A 19817-nucleotide genomic window follows, 5' to 3' on the forward strand; every position below is an offset into this window, starting at 1 on the left:
GGGTAGGCACCCACTTTTCTCTGTTTTTGGATGTGAAGTGTGTATTCAAAATACTTTCTTCATATCCTTCGTCTTCTGGTTTCCCTTGGGATTTGGAGGAAGATATTTTTAGCACTACAAAGTGCCCCATTTAGTCTTACTGTAATGGATCAAGTACAGTACATGCTAGCACATCACTTGTCTCGTGCCCATCCAAAAATGAATCACTAAGTATTTTACCTACTTAATTACTTCTTACTGCTGATTTATTTCTATTAATTTCATAATCATTGTGTCCTTGATTATGAAAAAAACGTAAGAGTAGTCTTACCAAACCATTTATGAGTGCCAACAGCAATTAAACTTTCAAATAGAATAGAAAGTCTTCTTAATGGATCTCCTCTTCTGCCCATATGTGATAGGACAGTGTGTTCTCCTTTCCTGAGCATGACCTGTCTGAACACCAGTATGCAGGGGTGGTGTGTTTTTTGTTTGTTTTTTTGGAAAACAGTACAAAGTTTTATCCATGCAAGCTTTAGGATCATGTGTAACACTGCAGCCCTACTGATGCAACATATTTCTGTGCAACACAGCTTCCACTTTCTGTCCAGTCCAGCCTCTTGCTTGCTCTCAAAGTCTGCTCCTAAGGGTTTGGGGGCCCTCTGGAGAAGATGTAGGAGGTGCCTGGGGGTGGAGAGGAAACAAAAGTTCCATGTGGAACCATGCTGGCACAGCATTGGATACAACCGTTAGTTGTTTTTAAATTAGATTCATTCATCTAGATTCATTGTTAGCTTACATACTTCCAATATGTGAAAAATGTATACACAGTATTTACATATAGGATTTTCTTTTAATTGATGGCTTAAATTAATTTGAGGAACTTTGCGGGTTTCATTACCAAGAATCTCCTTTGAATTGGAAATTTGCACATGCCCCAGAACTATATCTGTTTTGGTTTTGTTCCGAGCAATGAGAGCAGTCCTATTTCAAAATAATATCAGAAGGCAATGTTGCTTGAAATAGGTTGTTCTCCCTAAATAGTTGATGTACAATGTATTTTCTTCTCCCAGAGCACCAGACTTCTCACGGAACATAATTTAAATACTACTTTTGCTATATTTAATGCAAATATATACCTTTACTCAGGTATAGGAATATACTTCCTGAAAAAGGGTGATCTCGTTTTCATTGTTAGAAACTCAGATATATAAGCTAGGCCCCAGTGGCTCTTTACAGTCACCAAATGGCTCTTTACGGTCACCAAAAGGGAATGTCTAGTTGCCATTTTGGGGCAAGACAGCTCTAAAATCTTATTTTTCAAATGATGGACCAGCGTGATTGATTCTCAGTTAAGCATCTGGCTAGTTCAGATGACAACCGTGAGCTAGGTTAAGAGCTTTGAGAACTTGAAAAGTCATTTGATCCAGGGACAATCCACATATATCTTGGCCTTTTCCTACCTCTTTTTCTGGATGGTGACTGCTCCTGCTCAGGCTGCACAGAAAAAGCATTTTGGTTCCAAATATTCATTCAGATTGTGCAGATAAAATATAACTGATAGAATTCTACAGGAAGGGGTATTGATGTGTGAAAACAGCCCAGATACAATGACTCCAGACATGCACCTCCTGATGGTGGAGACGTCAAGTGCCATCCAGGTACCCAGGCATCATCACTTGGTCACAAGTTGTTTAAAGCCAGGTGCAAAATGCGGCTGGCTAATTTCAAACACTCATTATGAATATGGCTAGACAGAAGAGGCATTAAATTACAAAGGAGAAAGGTTGTGAGCTGTGAACTGTCATTAATTACTATTCAATTTCCTCACCACTGAGTTGCAGTGAAATCACAAGGGATCTCAGCCCAGTGGCTAGTCAACATAAAGTCTGATGACTGAGATGTCCCTTGTGGGGAAATATGTAGATGTTTACCAGGAATTACAAAGTTAAACTAAATCAAATTGCCAGTAGATTGGATCAAAGTTTCATTTTGCCACAATGTTTAGTGATTCTATCTGCCCTCCCCCCAGTAGAAACTGAAATGGAACCTTAATATAATTTCCAGGGGAAGGGGCCTTTTGGAGGGTGCCCAATGTAGCCTTTCTGAAGTTAAAAGGTAAAGGACGCCTGACAGTTAAGTCCAGTCACGAACGACTCTGGGGTTGCGGCTCTCATCTCGCTTTACTGGTCGAGGGAGCTGATGTTTGTCCGCAGACAGTTTTTCCAGGTTATGTGGCCAGCATGACTAAGCCGCTTCTGGCCAAACCAGAGCAGCGCACGGAAACACCGTTTACCTTCCTGTCGGAGCGATGCCTATTTATCTACTTGCACTTTGGCTTGCTTTCGAACTGCTAGGTTAGCAGGAGCTAGGACCAAGCAACAGGAGCTCACCCCATCATGGGGATACAAACCCCCGACCTTCCGATCGGCAAGCCCAAGGCTCAGTGGTTTAGACCAGTGTTTCCCAACCTTGTGCCTCCAGCTGTTTTTGGCCTACAATTCCCATCATCCCTTGCCACTGGTCTTGCTAGTCAGGGATGATGGGAGTTGTAGGCCAAAAACATCTGGAGGCACAAGGTTGGGAAACACTGGTTTAGACCACAGCACCACCCGCGTCCTTCTGAAGTTAGTAATATTCAAATAAAGGCATGGGGGGGGAGAGAGTGCCTGGTATGGGTTGGGAATCTGAGAAGCCAACAGTAACTCTCACTGAGAATCAGTGTAGATTTGAAAAAGTTTTGAAAAATTTGATCCGTCATCTTGATTCAAAATGGGGTCCTGTGGTATCCAAGCATATAAAATCCTGCTTCTTAATCTCAAGAGCCATTGTGCCAAATTGGGTAACCATATCTTGGCTATTGAAATTTGGCATACTTCTTTCTTTCAGTTTTTCAAGTTCAGAAGCTGAGCGTTGTAGTGAATTGAAGCAAACTGGTTACTTCCAGACTAAACTGTTGATGTGCGCTCCAACTTAATTCTGCTTTCAAGAATTAGTAGTTCTTCGGGGAAATTATGATTGAGACATATGTACAACCTGACATGGTAGCTGATATTTGTAGCACTTGCACACATCACCTGCAAACGTGAACTTGGCATAATATTTGTGAGTGGCACACATGTTGCTTGGGCTGTTTGCCATTTGGCTGTTCGTTCCAAGCTAGCAGGTGAATAGCAAATTATGAGGCCGTGTTAGATTGCTTTACACACAATTGTTGCTCAGTTAAAATAATCACTTGGATCGTGTATAATGGGGGTGGACATTGTAGAAAGCAAACATTATTAAAGGGGAGAAATAATTAACAAAGTGTCCAGATATTCAAAACGTATCTGTTTGAGTTGTCTTTGTAACACATTCTAAACAGGCATGTGCTTATTGCTTAATGAGTACATGCTGTTTTGTAAAAGAAATATTAACTAATCCTGTTGCATGTCTTGATAACATTACAAATTGTAATCTAGTGATCTACTAGTGCTTACTTATAATGTTTGTACGGTATTCCCAAATTCCTAATAGTGCAACATGAGGGAGAAGTTAGTGGTTTTTTTGTATGTATTTGGCTTGTGTTTTTGTGTAGGTGGGTGTTTCCCCCCACAGAACCTTGATATCCTGGTTTACAGAAAGCACAAATGTCTTGTAAAATATTTTTAGTAGAAATTAAATAATTACATAGTTCAACAATCAGTATCTACTTTATTGAATTCAAGTTACAAAAAAGTAATTTACCAGTGTTATTTAGTGCAGTTATTCAACAGTTAATTCTTTAGAAAATCTGCTAATCTCAATTAAGACATAGGGGAAGGATAGTCAAGTAGACTGTGCATGAGAGAAATACTGCTATTGTGGCCTTGTTGTGCAGTTGTTGTAGTTTTTCTGATAGGACTCTTCCTAGTCATCTAGATGAATCAGAATTAAAGGATCATTAACCCATTGGTATTTAACATTTCTTTTCCTCTAGAAATCAGAGCAATAACTTGAAAGTTCAACAAACTCCATAAATTAGTATTTACAAGTAGGGCTCTGCAACAAAATATTGTACTGTGAAGAGTTGTTGTTCAAGGTCCCAGCCACCTAATTCTATCCCTCCTCCCGCAACAATCAGTCAACATTTCATGCTTACTAAGCATACTCGGTCCTCCTAATCAGGCAGTTTTGGGATATGTTTGCTTGTGTGTTTGTAAGGTTGAGATGGACACTCTTGTGTTTAGTACCAGCTCTAGTAAATTCTTTATTTTTCAGTTGATATCTGTAGGTAGCTTTCTTCCATCTCTGAGGACATTTCAAAGTAGCATCTCAGTGTGAATCAGAAAGTGTGAACTATCAAGACAATGAGATGGTTCTGTCTACCCTTTGTCTACGATTTTCTGTCTTGTTCCAGCCATGCATTCTATTCCCTTCCATCCAGTTGTCCGTTTCCTCCCTCCGTTACTATTAGACTATTTTTGGGGTCTCCACTTGGGTTTTTCATGTGAGTTTTTTTGTACTGCAGATTTTGTGCATACTTCAGGCCTACCCTGTGTAACGAATAACAGTAAATAATAGTAAATAAAAGAAGCTTAACAAATACTGAATTGGTGTATGTTATATAAACTTGTAGTGTCAATATGTTGAATAAATTGTTGATTGCAGTAGAAGTTGGAGAGAGCAATGCTTAATGAAAATTAGAAGTGTTCATATTTTTACTCCTAGATGGTAGTGAAAACGTTTATGGACATGGACCAGGATTCAGAAGATGAGAAACAACAATATCTCCCGTTAGCCTTGCACCTTGCATCAGAATTCTTCCTCAGGAATCCCAATAAAGATGTCCGTCTCCTTGTAGCATGTTGCTTGGCTGATATCTTTCGAATTTATGCCCCAGAAGCACCATATACTTCCCATGACAAACTCAAGGTAAACTTTGCGAATAATCTCAACCCATTTCAGTTGTATATTCAGGAAATTCATGGGTTGTCTCACTGCACCAAAGACTGAGACGTTAGCCTCCTTTGGACGTAATGATAAAAATATGGTTTCTCATTATGAGATCATACTGCAATAAGTCTCAGGTTGGCATGCTTGCCCCTCTCTAGTGCATTTGCACAAAAGAATTCAAAAACTTTCACTACTGTTCTGATTCACCCTAAACTGGTTAATCTTAACTATGATTTATAGAAACAAGCCATCATTTGTAACCCATCATTTGTATTTAGCTTGTTAGTGCAAACCATAGTTAAGATTAGTCACCATTTGTTCGGGTTCACATATATTGACAACCTGTGGTTAATAAAAAGTGGAAGTGGAAGCCATGAGCATGTCTGTGTTGGAGAAGTGTGAAAGGCTTGTTGGGGCTTATTCTTGTTGAAACCATTGTTAGTCTGAACAAGGCCTTTGTGAAACTTCCCCAATAGCGATTATTATATTTATAATATAAAGAACTTGAACTATACAGTTAGCAATGTTAACATATCAGAGTACATCTGTAAAACATTCACTTCCTTTTTGTTTTGCAGGATATATTCTTGTTTATTACAAGACAGTTAAAAGGATTGGAGGATACAAAGAGCCCCCAATTTAACAGATACTTCTACTTACTAGAGGTAACTTTTTCCTATACTTTATTTACACATGTTAATTCCTTGTGGTCAAAGGAATTTTGACTTGTGAAAGTTGCAGTTTAATAGTGTATATGCTTGTTACAGAAACCAAACTTCGGGCTCTGATGCTAGATTTATATTGATGACATCCAGATATGTCAACCTGTGAAGCTATCTGGATATTATTAGAGCAAAAGATTACATAAATGGATAAATCCATGTTTCCTGACTTTAGAAATTAGGGTTTTGGCCTTTTAATTAATTAACAGAACTGCTTAGTTGATCATACTGGCAGACTACTTTGAAATTTTAATGTATATTATCAACATTTGCGTATACACAGTTCAGATCAAAACTGTAATTTAATGCTTTGTTTTTGTTACAGAATTTAGCTTGGGTTAAATCTTACAACATCTGCTTTGAGTTGGAAGATTGCAATGAAATTTTTATCCAGCTTTTTAGGACACTCTTTTCAGTTATCAAGTAAGTTGGATTACTTTGACCTCTTGTGCAATCCTTGCATGCAACTTAAAAACTTTAACATGTTGAAATAATAATATAATTGCGGTTTATGTATTCCAGGATTGTCTAAAGTTTTAGTGATCCAGGAAAGAAATATTACTTGATTAAGATTTATTACAATTTTATATTATAAATCAATATTGGCAACACTAAAAAAAGTACCTTAGGAGTTGCAGTTTTTCTATGTTCTGCTATAGTTATATAGCTGAGAACTGTACCTTGTCACCCATAGCTATATTTATGTTGAGAGTGTGTGTGTGTGCATGCACGTGTGTGTGTGTGTGTATATATATATATATATATAGAGAGAGAGAGAGAGAGAAATGCTAGTTTTCAGAGTTCTACAACGAGTCTAATGTGATCATTAATGAGAACTGGAGAGGGCTTTGTTCATTATCTTTCCCATTAAATTTTGTGGGACAAAAGACCCGAGCTCTAAATGGCAAGACAGTTGGAGGAGTGGCAAAATTTACTTTCCCACAGAACTGGGGACAATTTTAGTTCCTCTATTCCAGGACAGTCATAACATGTGGGGCCCTCAGTGCTTTTTTGGCGGCCCTCAACAACACTTGACCCCCCCCCCCCCCCGCCTTCCCAGAGCCAGGAAATGAGGTGCTGCACTTTGGGAAGGAAGTGTGAGGGCTCTGGCAGGGTCCTATAATCCACCCACCTTCTCCCCAAAGTCTAGTTAGCACATTCCCAGCTTTGGGAAGGAGGTGTGACTGCTCTAGGTCTAGGACCATGCCTGAGTCTCACACCTCCTTCTCAAAGCCTGGTGCCTTGCTTAGCCAGCTTTGGGAAGGTAGCAGGAGGGCTGGGTAAGGGGTGTCAAATTTTGGGCTCACTCCCCCTCTCCTCTGCACAACAAGGCAGCGTGTGCGGGTTCTGTGTCAAAGTACTCTTGGGGCCTACTTCTGTCAATCTAGTGGAATGCTACAATTGGAGGCATTGTTTCATTGGGAGCAAAACCTGACCATCACCCTGACACTGGGTAGTCTCATTCTGAATTGACTGGGAGTCCATTGGGAGTTTGTGTTTCTATGCGCAAACTAGCACAACACTCCCTCAGGAACTCTTGTAATAGATACCCTCCTCACCTCATTATAAAAATAAGATTTAGATAATGAATTAATGTTGCCATTAAAGGAAACAAGACTGTTAAAGTATACAAAGCTGTATTGAGGCGGTGTGATTTAAGGGAATAAACCGAGGAATAATTAGTGTGGTGTAATCTCCATCCAAGATACTTCCCAGCATGGTATATTGGTCAGGGAGAGGTCATCATGTGACCAATTGTGACTCAAGAGGAAAATGTCAGTTACAATGACCTAATTGCTTTTATTAACAGATATATGTTAAAGGAGTGAGATTTAATTGTGTCATTTAGTAACAAGGATCTGTTATTAGTTGGTTATATTGGTCCTGCTAAATCAATGTATTCTAATTTTGATGTTATATTTAGCAATAGCCACAACCAGAAAGTACAAATGCACATGCTAGATTTGATGAGTTCTATCATCATGGAAGGAGATGGAGTTACTCAAGAACTATTGGACTCAATTCTTATCAACCTCATCCCTGCCCACAAGGTTTGCAAAGTAAAAAACAACAACAACCCTCTCCCCACTCGTGCTTCAGTAGCATAGCTTTACTTCTGTGTCCATTTCAATGTTTTGTCCAGAGAACTGCAAAAGTTGCTTGTTCCCTCCCTCCTTTGTCCTTCCTTGTTCCCTCTGTGCATATACCTTGTTGCTGCTTCCTCAATTCTGGATGTAGAGGTACTCAGTTGATTCATAGGAGAGATGCTGGGGCTGAGCAATTATAGTGTGCTGATTTGGAGAAGCCCAAGGTATGTCTGCCCTCTGCTTTTCTTCCTGTAGGCTGCATACAACATTTCTCCTGCGACCCAACAAATCTGTTCAAGATTCAGTTTAGGTTAGGTGCTGGGTAGTGCTTGGCTTCATGGGAACAGAACAGGGGAAGTCATTAAATGGGAAGCTAGGTAAAGAAGAAGGCAGTTTTCTCCAACCTAGTGCCCTCCAGATGGTTTGGACTGCAATTCCCATCACCTTCCTATCATGCCCAATTAAACTGGGATGGTGGGAGATGTAGTTCACAACATCTAGTGGGCGGCTTGGAAACAGCTGTCCTAGAAATTTGCCATGTTTTAATCTTGGGTGTGTGCACTTGACAACTTGTGAATCAATAGGGTTGCCAGACTAGATAAAACAATTGCTTCTATTCAAAGATATGAATTAGAAAATGTGAAATATTGTTCTCTAATTGAATGTTCAGATAATGGATTTAAGACTATTTTGAGTATATAAAAAAAAAGCGGGGCAGGGGAAGTGAAGGCGTATGTGAATGTGAGGATCACTCCATTCTGGGAGAAAGAATTTGTACCAACAGAACCCCTGCCTTGCTTTATATGGGATATATATCTGTTCTCCCTTACACCAGTCATTTATGTATTTTTTATTTCGGCATCAAGGCAAATATTAACCTTAATAAGATTAATATTATGAGCTATATGCTCATTATATAGTGCATTTCACATTTAAAATGTTTTGCTTTAAAGATAAGTTGCTATATAAAACTTTAAGTGACATATTTTAGCTAATTAGAAGTATGTATAAGACATTCGTATAAGAGGGAGTTTTTAGAACCTTTGGTTTATTTTCTGCTCAAACTGATCCATTTCTGTAGAATGAATAATACTATTTTATGCTGCTCACTAACAAATAGCTGGATTTTTTCCTCTTAATTTTCCCCCTCTGTATTCTAGAACCTTAATAAACAGGCATTTGATCTTTCAAAAGTCCTGTTGAAAAGGACGGTCCAGACCATTGAGCCATGCATTGCCAATGTAAGTAATAAATGCATCAACATACTATTAACTGCCACCCTCTTAACTGCTTTGATATATCACTGTTTTGTTTGATTGAATCAATTTAAAGCATCAGAATAGGATTTTTCCTTTCCCCTTTTCTCTCTGTGTTAGGACAGCAGCCACAGTCCTCTTCTGTGTCTACCCAGCTATGGAATCACAGTGGATAATGTGGCTCTGCTACTCTCAGTGCACATCCTGTTCTCCCTTTCCTTATTTCAGTCAGAGAAGACAAATCCAACAATCGTGTTGTTGACAGATATATAGCATATGGAATTGTGCTGTTGCTAGTATTGATATGCTGTATTTGCATATTGGGGGAAACAGGGCAACATTGTGGTGGCTGAACATTGGACTTTTTTCTCCTGGTAGGAGACAGAGAATTTGACATGGGGCTTTGCCTGGTTGCTTGTAGGCTATTGCTACTTTCCACAGGCTGCCAGGCAAGTTCCTGATTAGAAGACACTCAGCAAATAATATTGATGAAGCACAGACAGAGAATGAGTCATGTCCATGTGGGCATAGAATTATGTGAATGTCTCCTGCTGGAACACTGCTTATGCTGATAGTGAATTCTGTAAGAGTCTGAAAGCTGGTTTAGTTGAAAGCTGGTTTTAAACATTGGAATCTGCAAAGCAGTTATGCCCTAAAATTAATGCGCTTAAGTAGGATTTGTTGCAACCTACTCCGGTTCCTTCCTGCAGCTCTGGGCAGGCAATCTCAGTGGCTTTTGTTGTGTCCTTGAACATGCCCCCCCCTACCCTGTAGCCTGCCATAGTACAAGAACGTGGAAGCTCACCTTGTGATGTGCTTTGGAGGCATGTTTCACTGTTACGGAGTCCCCCTGAAGCTCTGCTTGATGTCAGACATCGGGCTTTGCCTGCCCTTCCTTCAGTTTGTGGGACAAACAAGATTGGTGACAAGCACAAATACTTACCTACAAAAACCAGCCAAAATTTGTGGATCTCTATTCATTTTTTTTTTTAAAAAAGCACCTTATTAATAATATCTTTTTTTCCTAGTTTTTTAACCAGGTCCTGGTACTAGGAAAGTCTTCTGTAAGTGACTTGTCAGAGCATATATTTGATCTAATTCAGGAGCTTTTTGCTGTTGATCCTAATTTATTGCTGTCCGTCATGCCACAGCTTGAGTTCAAACTGAAGGTAAGTGAAATTAGTTATTTAATATTAACATATGTGGAGGTCCTCAGCATAAGGCTGTAACAACAGTTTAGGTTCCAAAAAACCAAGCAACTTGATCCACCTGTTTAGTGGTGCTTTGGCTCATGTTTCTGAAACAGTAGCTTTGCATGCTCTATGGCTTTAAGATGGCGTTTCATAATACAGAGGGAGAGAGCTCTTCATAGGAGTCTGTGAGCTGAAATACTTGTTTGTATTGCTTTGGTTTTTCAAAAGGCAAGAATCCAATAGTTGAATAACATGACTTTGATTTTTGTATATTTGTTTCATTTTGATAGTATCTAATTCCAATTCTGTTTTTTGTTGTCTTCAAACTGTAGAGCAACGATGGAGAGGAACGTTTAGCTGTTGTTCGCCTTTTAGCTAAGCTATTTGGTTCTAAGGATTCTGACCTCGCAACGCAGAACCGTCCGCTTTGGCAGTGCTTTCTTGGCCGGTGAGAAAACATACAAACGTGTTTTTAATTGTTCTGTTCTCAAAGCAGCTCTCTTCCTACCATTCATCTCTTTTTAAAAAAATCTGTAATTATTTTCATATGGTCATGGTTATCTGCTACATATTGTTAGACCTACTTCTATTTTCAGATAGGACTGGAGTTCACATCTTGAAGCAAAGCTCAGTTTAGGTCTTGCCTAATAGTATACAGTGGTACCTCAGTTTATGAACTTAATCCATTCCGGAAGTCCATTCTTAAACCGAAACCATTCTTAAACCAAGGCGCGCTTTCCTTAATGAGGCCTCCTGCCGCTGGTGCCCTTCCATCGTTTGGATTCCGTTCTTAGACCGAGGTAAAATTTGCAAACTGGGACACTACTTCTGGTTTTACGGAGTTCATAAACTGAATCGTTTGTAAACAGGGCTGTTCTTAAACCAAGGTACCACTGTATTCCCTGCTGCCTTTATATGCTGTTACAGTATACAGTTTCCTTGGAATAACTATGTTCACTAAATACAAGTAGTAGCATTTATGTTTTTGATAGTTATATATAGCACAGGTGGCTACGGGCCAACTTTGAAAGGTGAGGGGCACCAACAAGCAAATCCCTTTGAAGACCATTGGGCTTAAACTGCACGTGCAAATGGAAAACTTAAGCTGATCAATAACAGTAGCAAGCCATGCTTGCCAAGGAACAATCAGGAGCATACTTTAACTTCCTGATTGCTTCTTTGCAGCCACATTTGGCATACATAGGAAATTAGCTGTGAAGGTGGATGGGTGTGGTTTGAGAAAAATGGGCAGAGGTTCTTCAGCACTACTATGTAAACTAGTTAGTTAGGTTCTGCTCTCCCCTAGGGGGTCAAGCGAATGACAATACATTTAGCTGTTTCAATGTAACCTTATATGCATTTTATTGCATTTTTATTCAGAGGATTACCATACTTTTTTGTCCTACTTGTTTTGAGTTTGCTTTGCCTTATGGTGTCATAATGTGTTGCACTCTGAAATGATGGAGTTTATGAAAACATACTAAGTTTATTTGTCTATTATAATTGTAAATTAATTTCCCCTTCTCCAGATTTAATGATATCCATGTTCCTGTGAGATTAGAAAGCGTGAAATTTGCAAGCCATTGTTTAATGAACCATCCAGATTTAGCAAAAGACCTCACTGGTAAGATCTCTTATCTCCTAGATTAGATTCATTAGACAGAAGAGCATGAAGATAATAGTTCATGTACATAACATGGTGGCATGACAAATACTAACATAATTATAATATATATAAATGTTTGACTTGATTATTCTTTTAATCAGTTGAAGGATTAGAAGGATTGTTCAAGGCAAATTTTCATATAAAATTGGAGCTGGTGTGGTGGTTCTGATATTTTGCATGACTCAGCATACAAAATGGAGTAGCTTATCATTTCTAATATTCTTGCAATTTTTAGTTTAACACAGCAGGCCTTTCATTAAGTGGAATCTATGACTTTCCTCTGTTCAGTTGCTTTCCTAATTGAAGTCATAATATTAATCTCTCCCTAAACTCGTGTGTTTACAATTGTAGGCTAAGGATAGGCATTTAGTATTCCTAATTTGTTGTTCTTTGATTGAAACCAAGCCAGAAGCATAAAACTGACAATGTTTTCTTTTTGTATTAGAGTACTTAAAGGTTAGGTCACATGATCCAGAAGAAGCCATTCGACATGATGTCATTGTTACAATAATAACGGCTGGCAAGAGGGACCTCTCTTTAGTCAATGACCAGTTACTTGGCTTTGTCAGAGAGAGAACACTGGACAAGAGGGTAAGATGAAAGGAATGCTATAATGTTAAAACTCATAGGGCAACAACCAGTGTCACATGAGTGGATTTCTGCTTGTGCAATAGGACCTCCCCTTCCTCTCCTCTGAAGTCCCTTGTGTTCCCCCAGAATCTACGCTAGAGGATCAGGGGAACTTCCAGAGCAGGTGTTGTGGCTGTACCAGGCACTACAGGGGGTGAAGGGAATTCTCATGTGGAAGCAGAAATCCTATAACAGAATAAAACTGTGAAAATTTAGCAGTTTCATGCTTCAAAGTTGTATGGATATTTTAAGTTTTTTTCATTGCACGTCACATCACAACAACAGACAAAAACCAGTTACTGAAATGCTCATTCAACTTTCAGAATCCCTTTTTACTCCAGGCTGAGACTGTGATCCTGCATGCTGAAAAAGTGTAACAGCAACACGTCCTGTCTAAATGCTATATTATCTGCATCACATCAGGACTTGTTCTTACTATCACCACATTGACAGTTTTCAAAGTAAAAGTGATTGCTGACCTGTTGTGACATTTAAGCTGCCAAATGTCAGTTTCTATTCTCAGTATTTAATTATTTAGAAACTTACAATGACATTTTAGACAAAAGATTGTATTAGTCCTGTCTGCTTTCTTCAAAGTAAGCAAAACCGAACAGGGTTACTTTTGTGGATAGTGTTCTTGTCTGGCTTTTGTTTTGGGAAAAGTAAAATGTTTTTGGATTTCTATGGTCCTGCAGGCTATGAAAAAGAGGAAAAACCATAATGATGGTTCTTCCATAGTAAGTTACATTTTAGATATTTCAGAAACATTCTAGTCATTGGAAAACATACAGGGAAATTCGAAGCTACTAAGTTGTGGTATATAATATCATAGGTAGAATACATTTCAAAAACATCTTATAATCCATGAGATTCTATAACCACAAATATTGGGAGGTTTTCAGTGATCTAGCAAAGTCACAAAAATCCCATTTCTCATATAACATACAAAAAACAGTATCCTGCATCACAGTCTATTTTGCCAGATATTATGAAACAATAGTTTATATGCTGTGTCACCTGATAGTAAACAGAAATTCACTGTTAAAAATTTGTTTAAAAACAGTATTAAAAATTAGGAAAAGTAAGAAAATTTAAACACATTCACCTAGTAAAAAACCCCAAAATCTCTTAGAAGTCACTATTATATCCATAACAAGGGCGGGGATAAAAATAGGGGGACTGATGAAAGAAAAACAATTAAAATGGTTTTTTTAAAAATAAAGGTTCCAAAATATTCACCAAAGGGTAATTACAAACCACCCCACTTTGAACAGATCAAGGGCACTCATTAAATAAGAAAAAGAGAGTATGTAATCCTGTAAACCTAAAAATGCTTTCCTTTTTTCCCTTTTAAGTGGCGAGTAAGAAAAGAAGCAATGATGGGTCTTGCCCAGCTATACAAGAAATACTGTCTTCATGCCGAAGCTGGAAAAGATGCAGCAGAGAAAGTGAGCTGGATAAAGGATAAACTTTTGCACATATATTATCAGAATAGCATTGATGACAAGTAAGTCAGTGTTAAGCCATTTCCTCATGTGGCACAATATCCAATTTATTTATCTAAACCTATTTCTTTTTCAATACAGTGAATTACAAATCACATTACAATGTAAAACAATGCACAAATCCAATAAAAGTACCTGTAAAAACATCACAAAAGTATTAACCAAGAGCAGCCAAGACCCTTATTAATGATCAGGGAAATCCAGGGTAAATAAGCCTTTAACTGGTGGCAAAAGTACTCCGAAATAACTGCTGTTCCAAAGAAACGTAAATAAAATTTCCCATGGCTCAATTTGGCCAGCATGGAGCTATTGCTGAACAATAGTTTGGGTAATTGGTAAACTCTATAGGCTTACATATTCCTTTCTCCATTCTATGGTTTGAGATGATGGTAATTTGCCAGGATACTTTAATTGAGCAAACTATGGTCATCACTAACCATGAGTTGCTTCAAAACCATGGATCAAAACCAGTTTGGTGATAATAATCTCTGGTTAGTGCTAAATAGTTCGTCCAGTTGAGACATTAAGGCATGCCACAGTTATTAAACTCTGCAAGCAGGGATTATTGATGTCTGAAATGACCCATTGTGTTTCACATCTTTTGTATGTTTTTCTTCCGATGGCCATCTTCAGGATCTTGATAGAACAACAGAATATAATTGTTCTAAATGGTTTCCAAAGGAAGAACTGCAGAATACTAGCGTGCTGCAAGAAACACCCTGGTGCAGACATTCCTATGCAGCATAGATTAATTTTGTCTGTATACAAACAATTATATAATCGGGGCGTGTGTTATTTATTTATTTATTAAATTTCTATACCGCCCTTCATCCGAGGATCACAGGGCAGTTTACAGTATCAAAACACAAAATTACACAACATAGTAGCACACACAAACGCTACCCGCCCCTAAAGTTTAAAAGGCCATAAGATTTTTAAATAGCCAAAGGCCTGGGAAAAGAAGAATGTTTTTGCCTAGTTCTTAAAGATATGTAACGAAGGTTAGATACAGTAGCATCCTTCCCTAATGCATGTTTGTGATAGTACATTGTCGTAAGATTCCTTTTTAAAAATGGAATTTTAGTCTCTTGGTAATTTCTGCTGATTCTCTATTTTCATAAAGGAAAAGTGTGTGGCTTCTTTACTTTGTCCTTTTATTAGATGTTTTCAGGGCATCTCACTGTTGAATTTGCCGAGAAGTGTATTTGTTTTCTCCAGATGAACTACAGGGGCTAGTTAATTCCTATACCTTAATAGTGAGGATTCCCATTACTGATATTAATATTATAATCTATAATAGTAAGGGGTATTCTACAGTCTTTCAAGCAGATACAATATTTCCTTTGGTTTAGATCCTGAGAAGTGTTGGTAGAAGGGGGTTGCCAGAAGGTGACTATCTTTCCCCCTCCTCCACCAGTCAGTCTGCTGAAAATCCTTGCTTGAGGGTTGCAAGGGCCTCACTCTTATCAAAGAGTGAGCTGTGTCATGGTGGGGGAGAGGGGCTGCTGAAAACTGGGAGAGGCTCCTTCCATGAGCTCATACTTGCGGAAAGTGACTCCACCCCCCTCAGCCCCTCCGCATTCAGCAGGCTCCCCCAACTCTTGACAGAGGTTTTTGGAGGAACTGCCAAGGGAGATCCACCCAAACCTGCTTGTTTTGGGATAGCAGATAATGTGGAAATGAGAGGATGATGTCCTGGTATACATAGGCTTATGCTCATAATTCGAAAGTATGAGTATTTTGGAAAATACAAAATCTGTCAACTTATTTTCCTTTGCAGATTATTGGTGGAGAAAATCTTTGCTCAGTATCTTGTTCCACATAACTTGGAAACAGAAGAGCGGATGAAGTGCTTATATTATTTGTATGCTAGTTTAGACCCAAATGCTGTTAAGTGAGTATCCTTCTACACAGGGAAGTTCTCAGTGCGCTTTAGCAGTCGCCTTAAACACACACTATGTAGGAGATTCAAAAACGAAATGCCTCACTGTTCAGAATACTACGTATTGGTTGACCTGTTAAGATTAGCAAACTTGTTTAAGTTTGCTGAACTGGGTGTCTACTAGGAGTGTACACTGGCCATAAGATTCAATTCGTATCAATATCTGTTGCTTTGGGAAGCAGCCCTATCTGTTTCAAGTGCCCTCTGTGCCTTTGCAATTGAACTCATTATTTAGGACAGAATTAAATCGGCCCCCCTCCCCATTATGTGGGATCATAACACAACTTTAACTTTATTTTCTATTCTTAGAAGAGGATGACATTTGCAAGCATAGCAGGTCCTCCAGAGTGGATTAAGCTTGTCCTGATCATAGACAGAAAGCTCCTGTAGCTTGCTTATTATTTTTTTTAGAACAAAGAAAAAGGGCAGATTTCACCAATATGGAGCAGATACAGTAGAAATCATAGGGAAGAGGGTAGTAGAAAAATAGCATAAATCCCTAAAATAGACAGGGGCGGGATTGTCCTCCTAGCCAACAAAATAAAGATTTATCCCATTTTCCTCCACCACCCTTCCTCTTAAAACTTAGACAGTACTCCAGTCTGCTTGAGTTTGTTTGTCAGAAAGAAAGATACATGATTGTACAGTTTTGGACTGTCAAGACCACAGAACACACAAAAGCTTAGGGAGTTCCTGTTCCACCTCATGATATATTCTTAACAGCATAAACCGACTCAGAAACGTGAGGACCTTCCCCGAATCACCTCAGTTTTCCTCATAGTTCATAGTATGCACAGAACCAGTGTTCACTGCTAGTATATTGTCAATAGTTGTATTTTATTCAAGGTTAGCTTCTGTATTTCAATTTTAAGACATGGTATTTTGAAATTACTAGTTGAATAAAGAGCTCAATGAATTTTGTGTGTGTGTGCTTGCATGTGCAGGCACACACTGATTAAAAACCAGCTGAAAGGTGGGAAGGCATAATATATGTTCAGACTTGTTGCTGGAGAAGTTATTGAGAGCAGGATATTGGGCCAACAAGAGATAATGTGATAGAAGAACAGTCAGCTTGGGACTCAATGTTGTATTTTTAGAATCACGCTGGTTTTTCAGATTTTAACACATTTGTCATTTCTTTTATGCTTAGGGCACTGAATGAAATGTGGAAATGCCAGAACATGCTTAGGAGTCACGTGCGGGAGTTACTAGATTTGCACAAGCAACCCACTGTACGGTTTTCACAATAACTTAATTGCCTCATTTTACATTTAATGCTTTGTAACACATCTGCATATATTTTAGAATTAATATATTAAACGATGGTTTGAAACTTAATTTCAATTTTTTTTTCTTTTTTTAAATTTCAAATTCTAATACTGCCTTTTTCTTAGTTCAGAACTTAGTAATCAGTATCTTAATGGAACTTTAAAGAAGGGGTCCACTCTTGCTCAGAAATATTTGTTGTCGATCCTTTATAATCAGTGACTTCTTGCCTTAAAATTTTCTAATGTTCTTGAAAGAAGAAACTAGAAGCAACAATTAATAGAATAAATCAGAATAATACATCACTAAATAATATTTAGCATTTTCCTTTGGGTTTTTTGAGGAAAAGACAAAAGTATCTCTTTTTGGTAATTTACACTGCAATCCAAACTCCTGATCTGCTGGCTTGGGGGCAGTGGGATAGAGCAAATGTGTTCTTCTGCACAGCCCAACACTATTGTGCTGGCATCACTCCTCTGGTGTAGATCTTCCCATTCCTGTCATTGGCATGATTCCTACCTACGGTAGTCCACAGAAAGCCCAAAACGGGGGAGAGAGAGGCTGAGTGGGCCTAGGACTCACTGGATCCCAATTCAGCTTCACTGTAGTCACTTGACAGCATTCAGTTCAATTTGTGCCCACTCAGAATGCCAGCCCTGGCCAGTGTGACTGGTAGGGCTGTGGATGTGGTGGCGACTATGCTGCTCCATCAAATTCTACTGCTGCCTGCTTTTAGGTTAGGACTGCTTTGTTGTTGGAAATCGGCTTTTATGGGATAGCAAAATGCTAAACATTTATTTGTTTATTATTTTATTTGATGATCGTGTATTTGTAATCTTGTATCCATTTACCAATGTGGGGTGGGGGGAGAGAAGAGAGATTCTGCAACAGTAGAAGCAATTCTGGTATGCGAAACTTTCTGTATAAATGCTCATTCTGAACTTCTCTTTTCAGTCAGAAGCAAACAGTGCTGCTATGTTTGGAAAGCTGATGACCATAGCAAGTAAGATCTGTAGATGAGTATTACATTGTTGTTGTTTTTCAGTACAACTAAAGCTGCTACTATAAACTACCTTTTTGAATTTCAATTCTATAGAAAATCTTCCTGATCCTGGGAAGGCACAAGACTTTGTGAAAAAGTTCAATCAGGTTCTTGGTGATGATGAGAAGCTTCGTTCTCAGCTTGAACTATTAATCAGTCCTACCTGCTCCTGTAAGCAAGCAGATGTCTGTGTGGTAAGAACCAGGTTTTTACTATTGTTTCCAGTATAGATAGGCTGTGTTTCTTTTATGCATTTCTGAACAGGAATACCACAATAAAAATATGGGGCTTTGACATGGTAGGAAGGGTCAGAAAGATGAGCCAAGAAGTCAGGGATGCTCCTGATAATGGGAAATCCTTAGGAAGTGTATATACACATGCCTGGGTACTCCTAAATGTTTACCCACAAGCAAGTTTTACTGGCTTGGTTCACACAAAATATTAAACTGTTGTTTAAAATAAGCTATAGTTTAAATAAGTGCATAAGCACATTGCTTTTCCTCCACTCCTGAGAAGGCCCCTATTCTGGTGAGAAGAAGGTACTGTATTTTCAAGTGTATAAGACGCCCCCTACTTTTGGGGACCCCAGATTTAGAAAATGGGCATATGCGCTATCTGTGTATAAGACATCCCCATATTTGAAACCTTATTTTAAAGTAAGAAAACCTAGTCTTATACATGGAAAAATACGGTACTTTTATCTGCCTGCTGCTGCTTCACTGGATACCCCGGTGTGGCACAGTTAAAATAAAGGTGATCTGCCCAGCTCAGTCACTTGTGTCTCAGTAACACACCAGGTCAACCACCATGATAAAATCTTGCTGTCTTGCTGTGGACAGGAAATTTATGGAGGACAGGTAACTTTATTTTGGGCTGACCTATCAATGATCACCACACCACTAGAGCAGAGGATTCACTGACATTCTCTCCCAAGTTCTGAAAGCTGAGAGATAGTCTAAAAAGGGTGATACTTTAATATAACTTTTGCCCCTTCTTCCAGCCATTAGTGGGGGGTGGGAAACCCCCCACAAAAAAAATAGTCATTCATGCTTGAAGGTTGTACCTAGTTCACACATAGTTCACATAAACAGCGTTTCCGTGTGCGGCACTGGTGCTGGCTCGCCAGTTGCAGCTTCGTCACACTGGCCACGTGACCCGGAAGTGTCTTCGGACGGTGCTGGCTCCTGGCCTCTTGAGCGAGATGAGCCCGCAACCCTAGAGTCGGTCACGACTGGCCCGTACGGGCAGGGGTACCTTTACCTAGCAGTATTTGAGTTATGGAGCTTGTGTGGCTTTTGTTTGTTTGTTTGTTTGTTTGTTTGTCTCATTCAGAGTATTGCTTGTACAAATTTACTGCAGATTTGTCATAACTTAATCCTTTTCTTTTATTCAGAGGGAGATTGCACGGAAACTTGCTAATCCTAAACAGCCAACCAATCCTTTCCTGGAGATGGTAAAATTTCTTTTGGAAAGAATTGCCCCTGTACACATTGACTCAGAAGCCATCAGGTAAGCTTGACTGACAGCTGTCCCATCTTAGTGTTTTTGCAAGGCAGCTCTTTACTGTTGCTAATATGAGTTTCTTTTAAAATCTGATTTGTACACTTCAAAGTAG

At 38.9% G+C, this 19817-nt stretch overlaps 1 protein-coding gene across 5 annotated transcripts in view; it reads left to right on the forward strand.

Annotated features, from left to right (window-relative positions):
* Positions 1 to 19817, forward strand: part of PDS5A (PDS5 cohesin associated factor A) — a 52361-nt gene that overhangs the window by 11404 nt on the left and 21140 nt on the right. For 4 of the 5 annotated variants that reach the window (XM_077934377.1, XM_077934375.1, XM_077934379.1 and 1 more), the window contains exons 3-17: positions 4669 to 4872; positions 5472 to 5558; positions 5941 to 6038; positions 7540 to 7675; positions 8863 to 8943; positions 9987 to 10127; positions 10484 to 10599; positions 11681 to 11775; positions 12263 to 12408; positions 13803 to 13954; positions 15733 to 15846; positions 17045 to 17126; positions 18115 to 18163; positions 18257 to 18396; positions 19596 to 19711. In XM_077934377.1, coding sequence (XP_077790503.1) covers positions 4669 to 4872; positions 5472 to 5558; positions 5941 to 6038; positions 7540 to 7675; positions 8863 to 8943; positions 9987 to 10127; positions 10484 to 10599; positions 11681 to 11775; positions 12263 to 12408; positions 13803 to 13954; positions 15733 to 15846; positions 17045 to 17126; positions 18115 to 18163; positions 18257 to 18396; positions 19596 to 19711 — 1757 coding nt within the window. The remainder of the gene's footprint in view (positions 1 to 4668; positions 4873 to 5471; positions 5559 to 5940; positions 6039 to 7539; positions 7676 to 8862; positions 8944 to 9986; positions 10128 to 10483; positions 10600 to 11680; positions 11776 to 12262; positions 12409 to 13802; positions 13955 to 15732; positions 15847 to 17044; positions 17127 to 18114; positions 18164 to 18256; positions 18397 to 19595; positions 19712 to 19817) is intronic. The other variant, XM_028744826.2, reaches the window with a different exon arrangement.

The sequence above is a fragment of the Podarcis muralis genome, chromosome 9 (genome assembly GCF_964188315.1).
Source record: "Podarcis muralis chromosome 9, rPodMur119.hap1.1, whole genome shotgun sequence".
Classification (NCBI taxonomy): Eukaryota; Metazoa; Chordata; class Lepidosauria; order Squamata; family Lacertidae; genus Podarcis; species Podarcis muralis.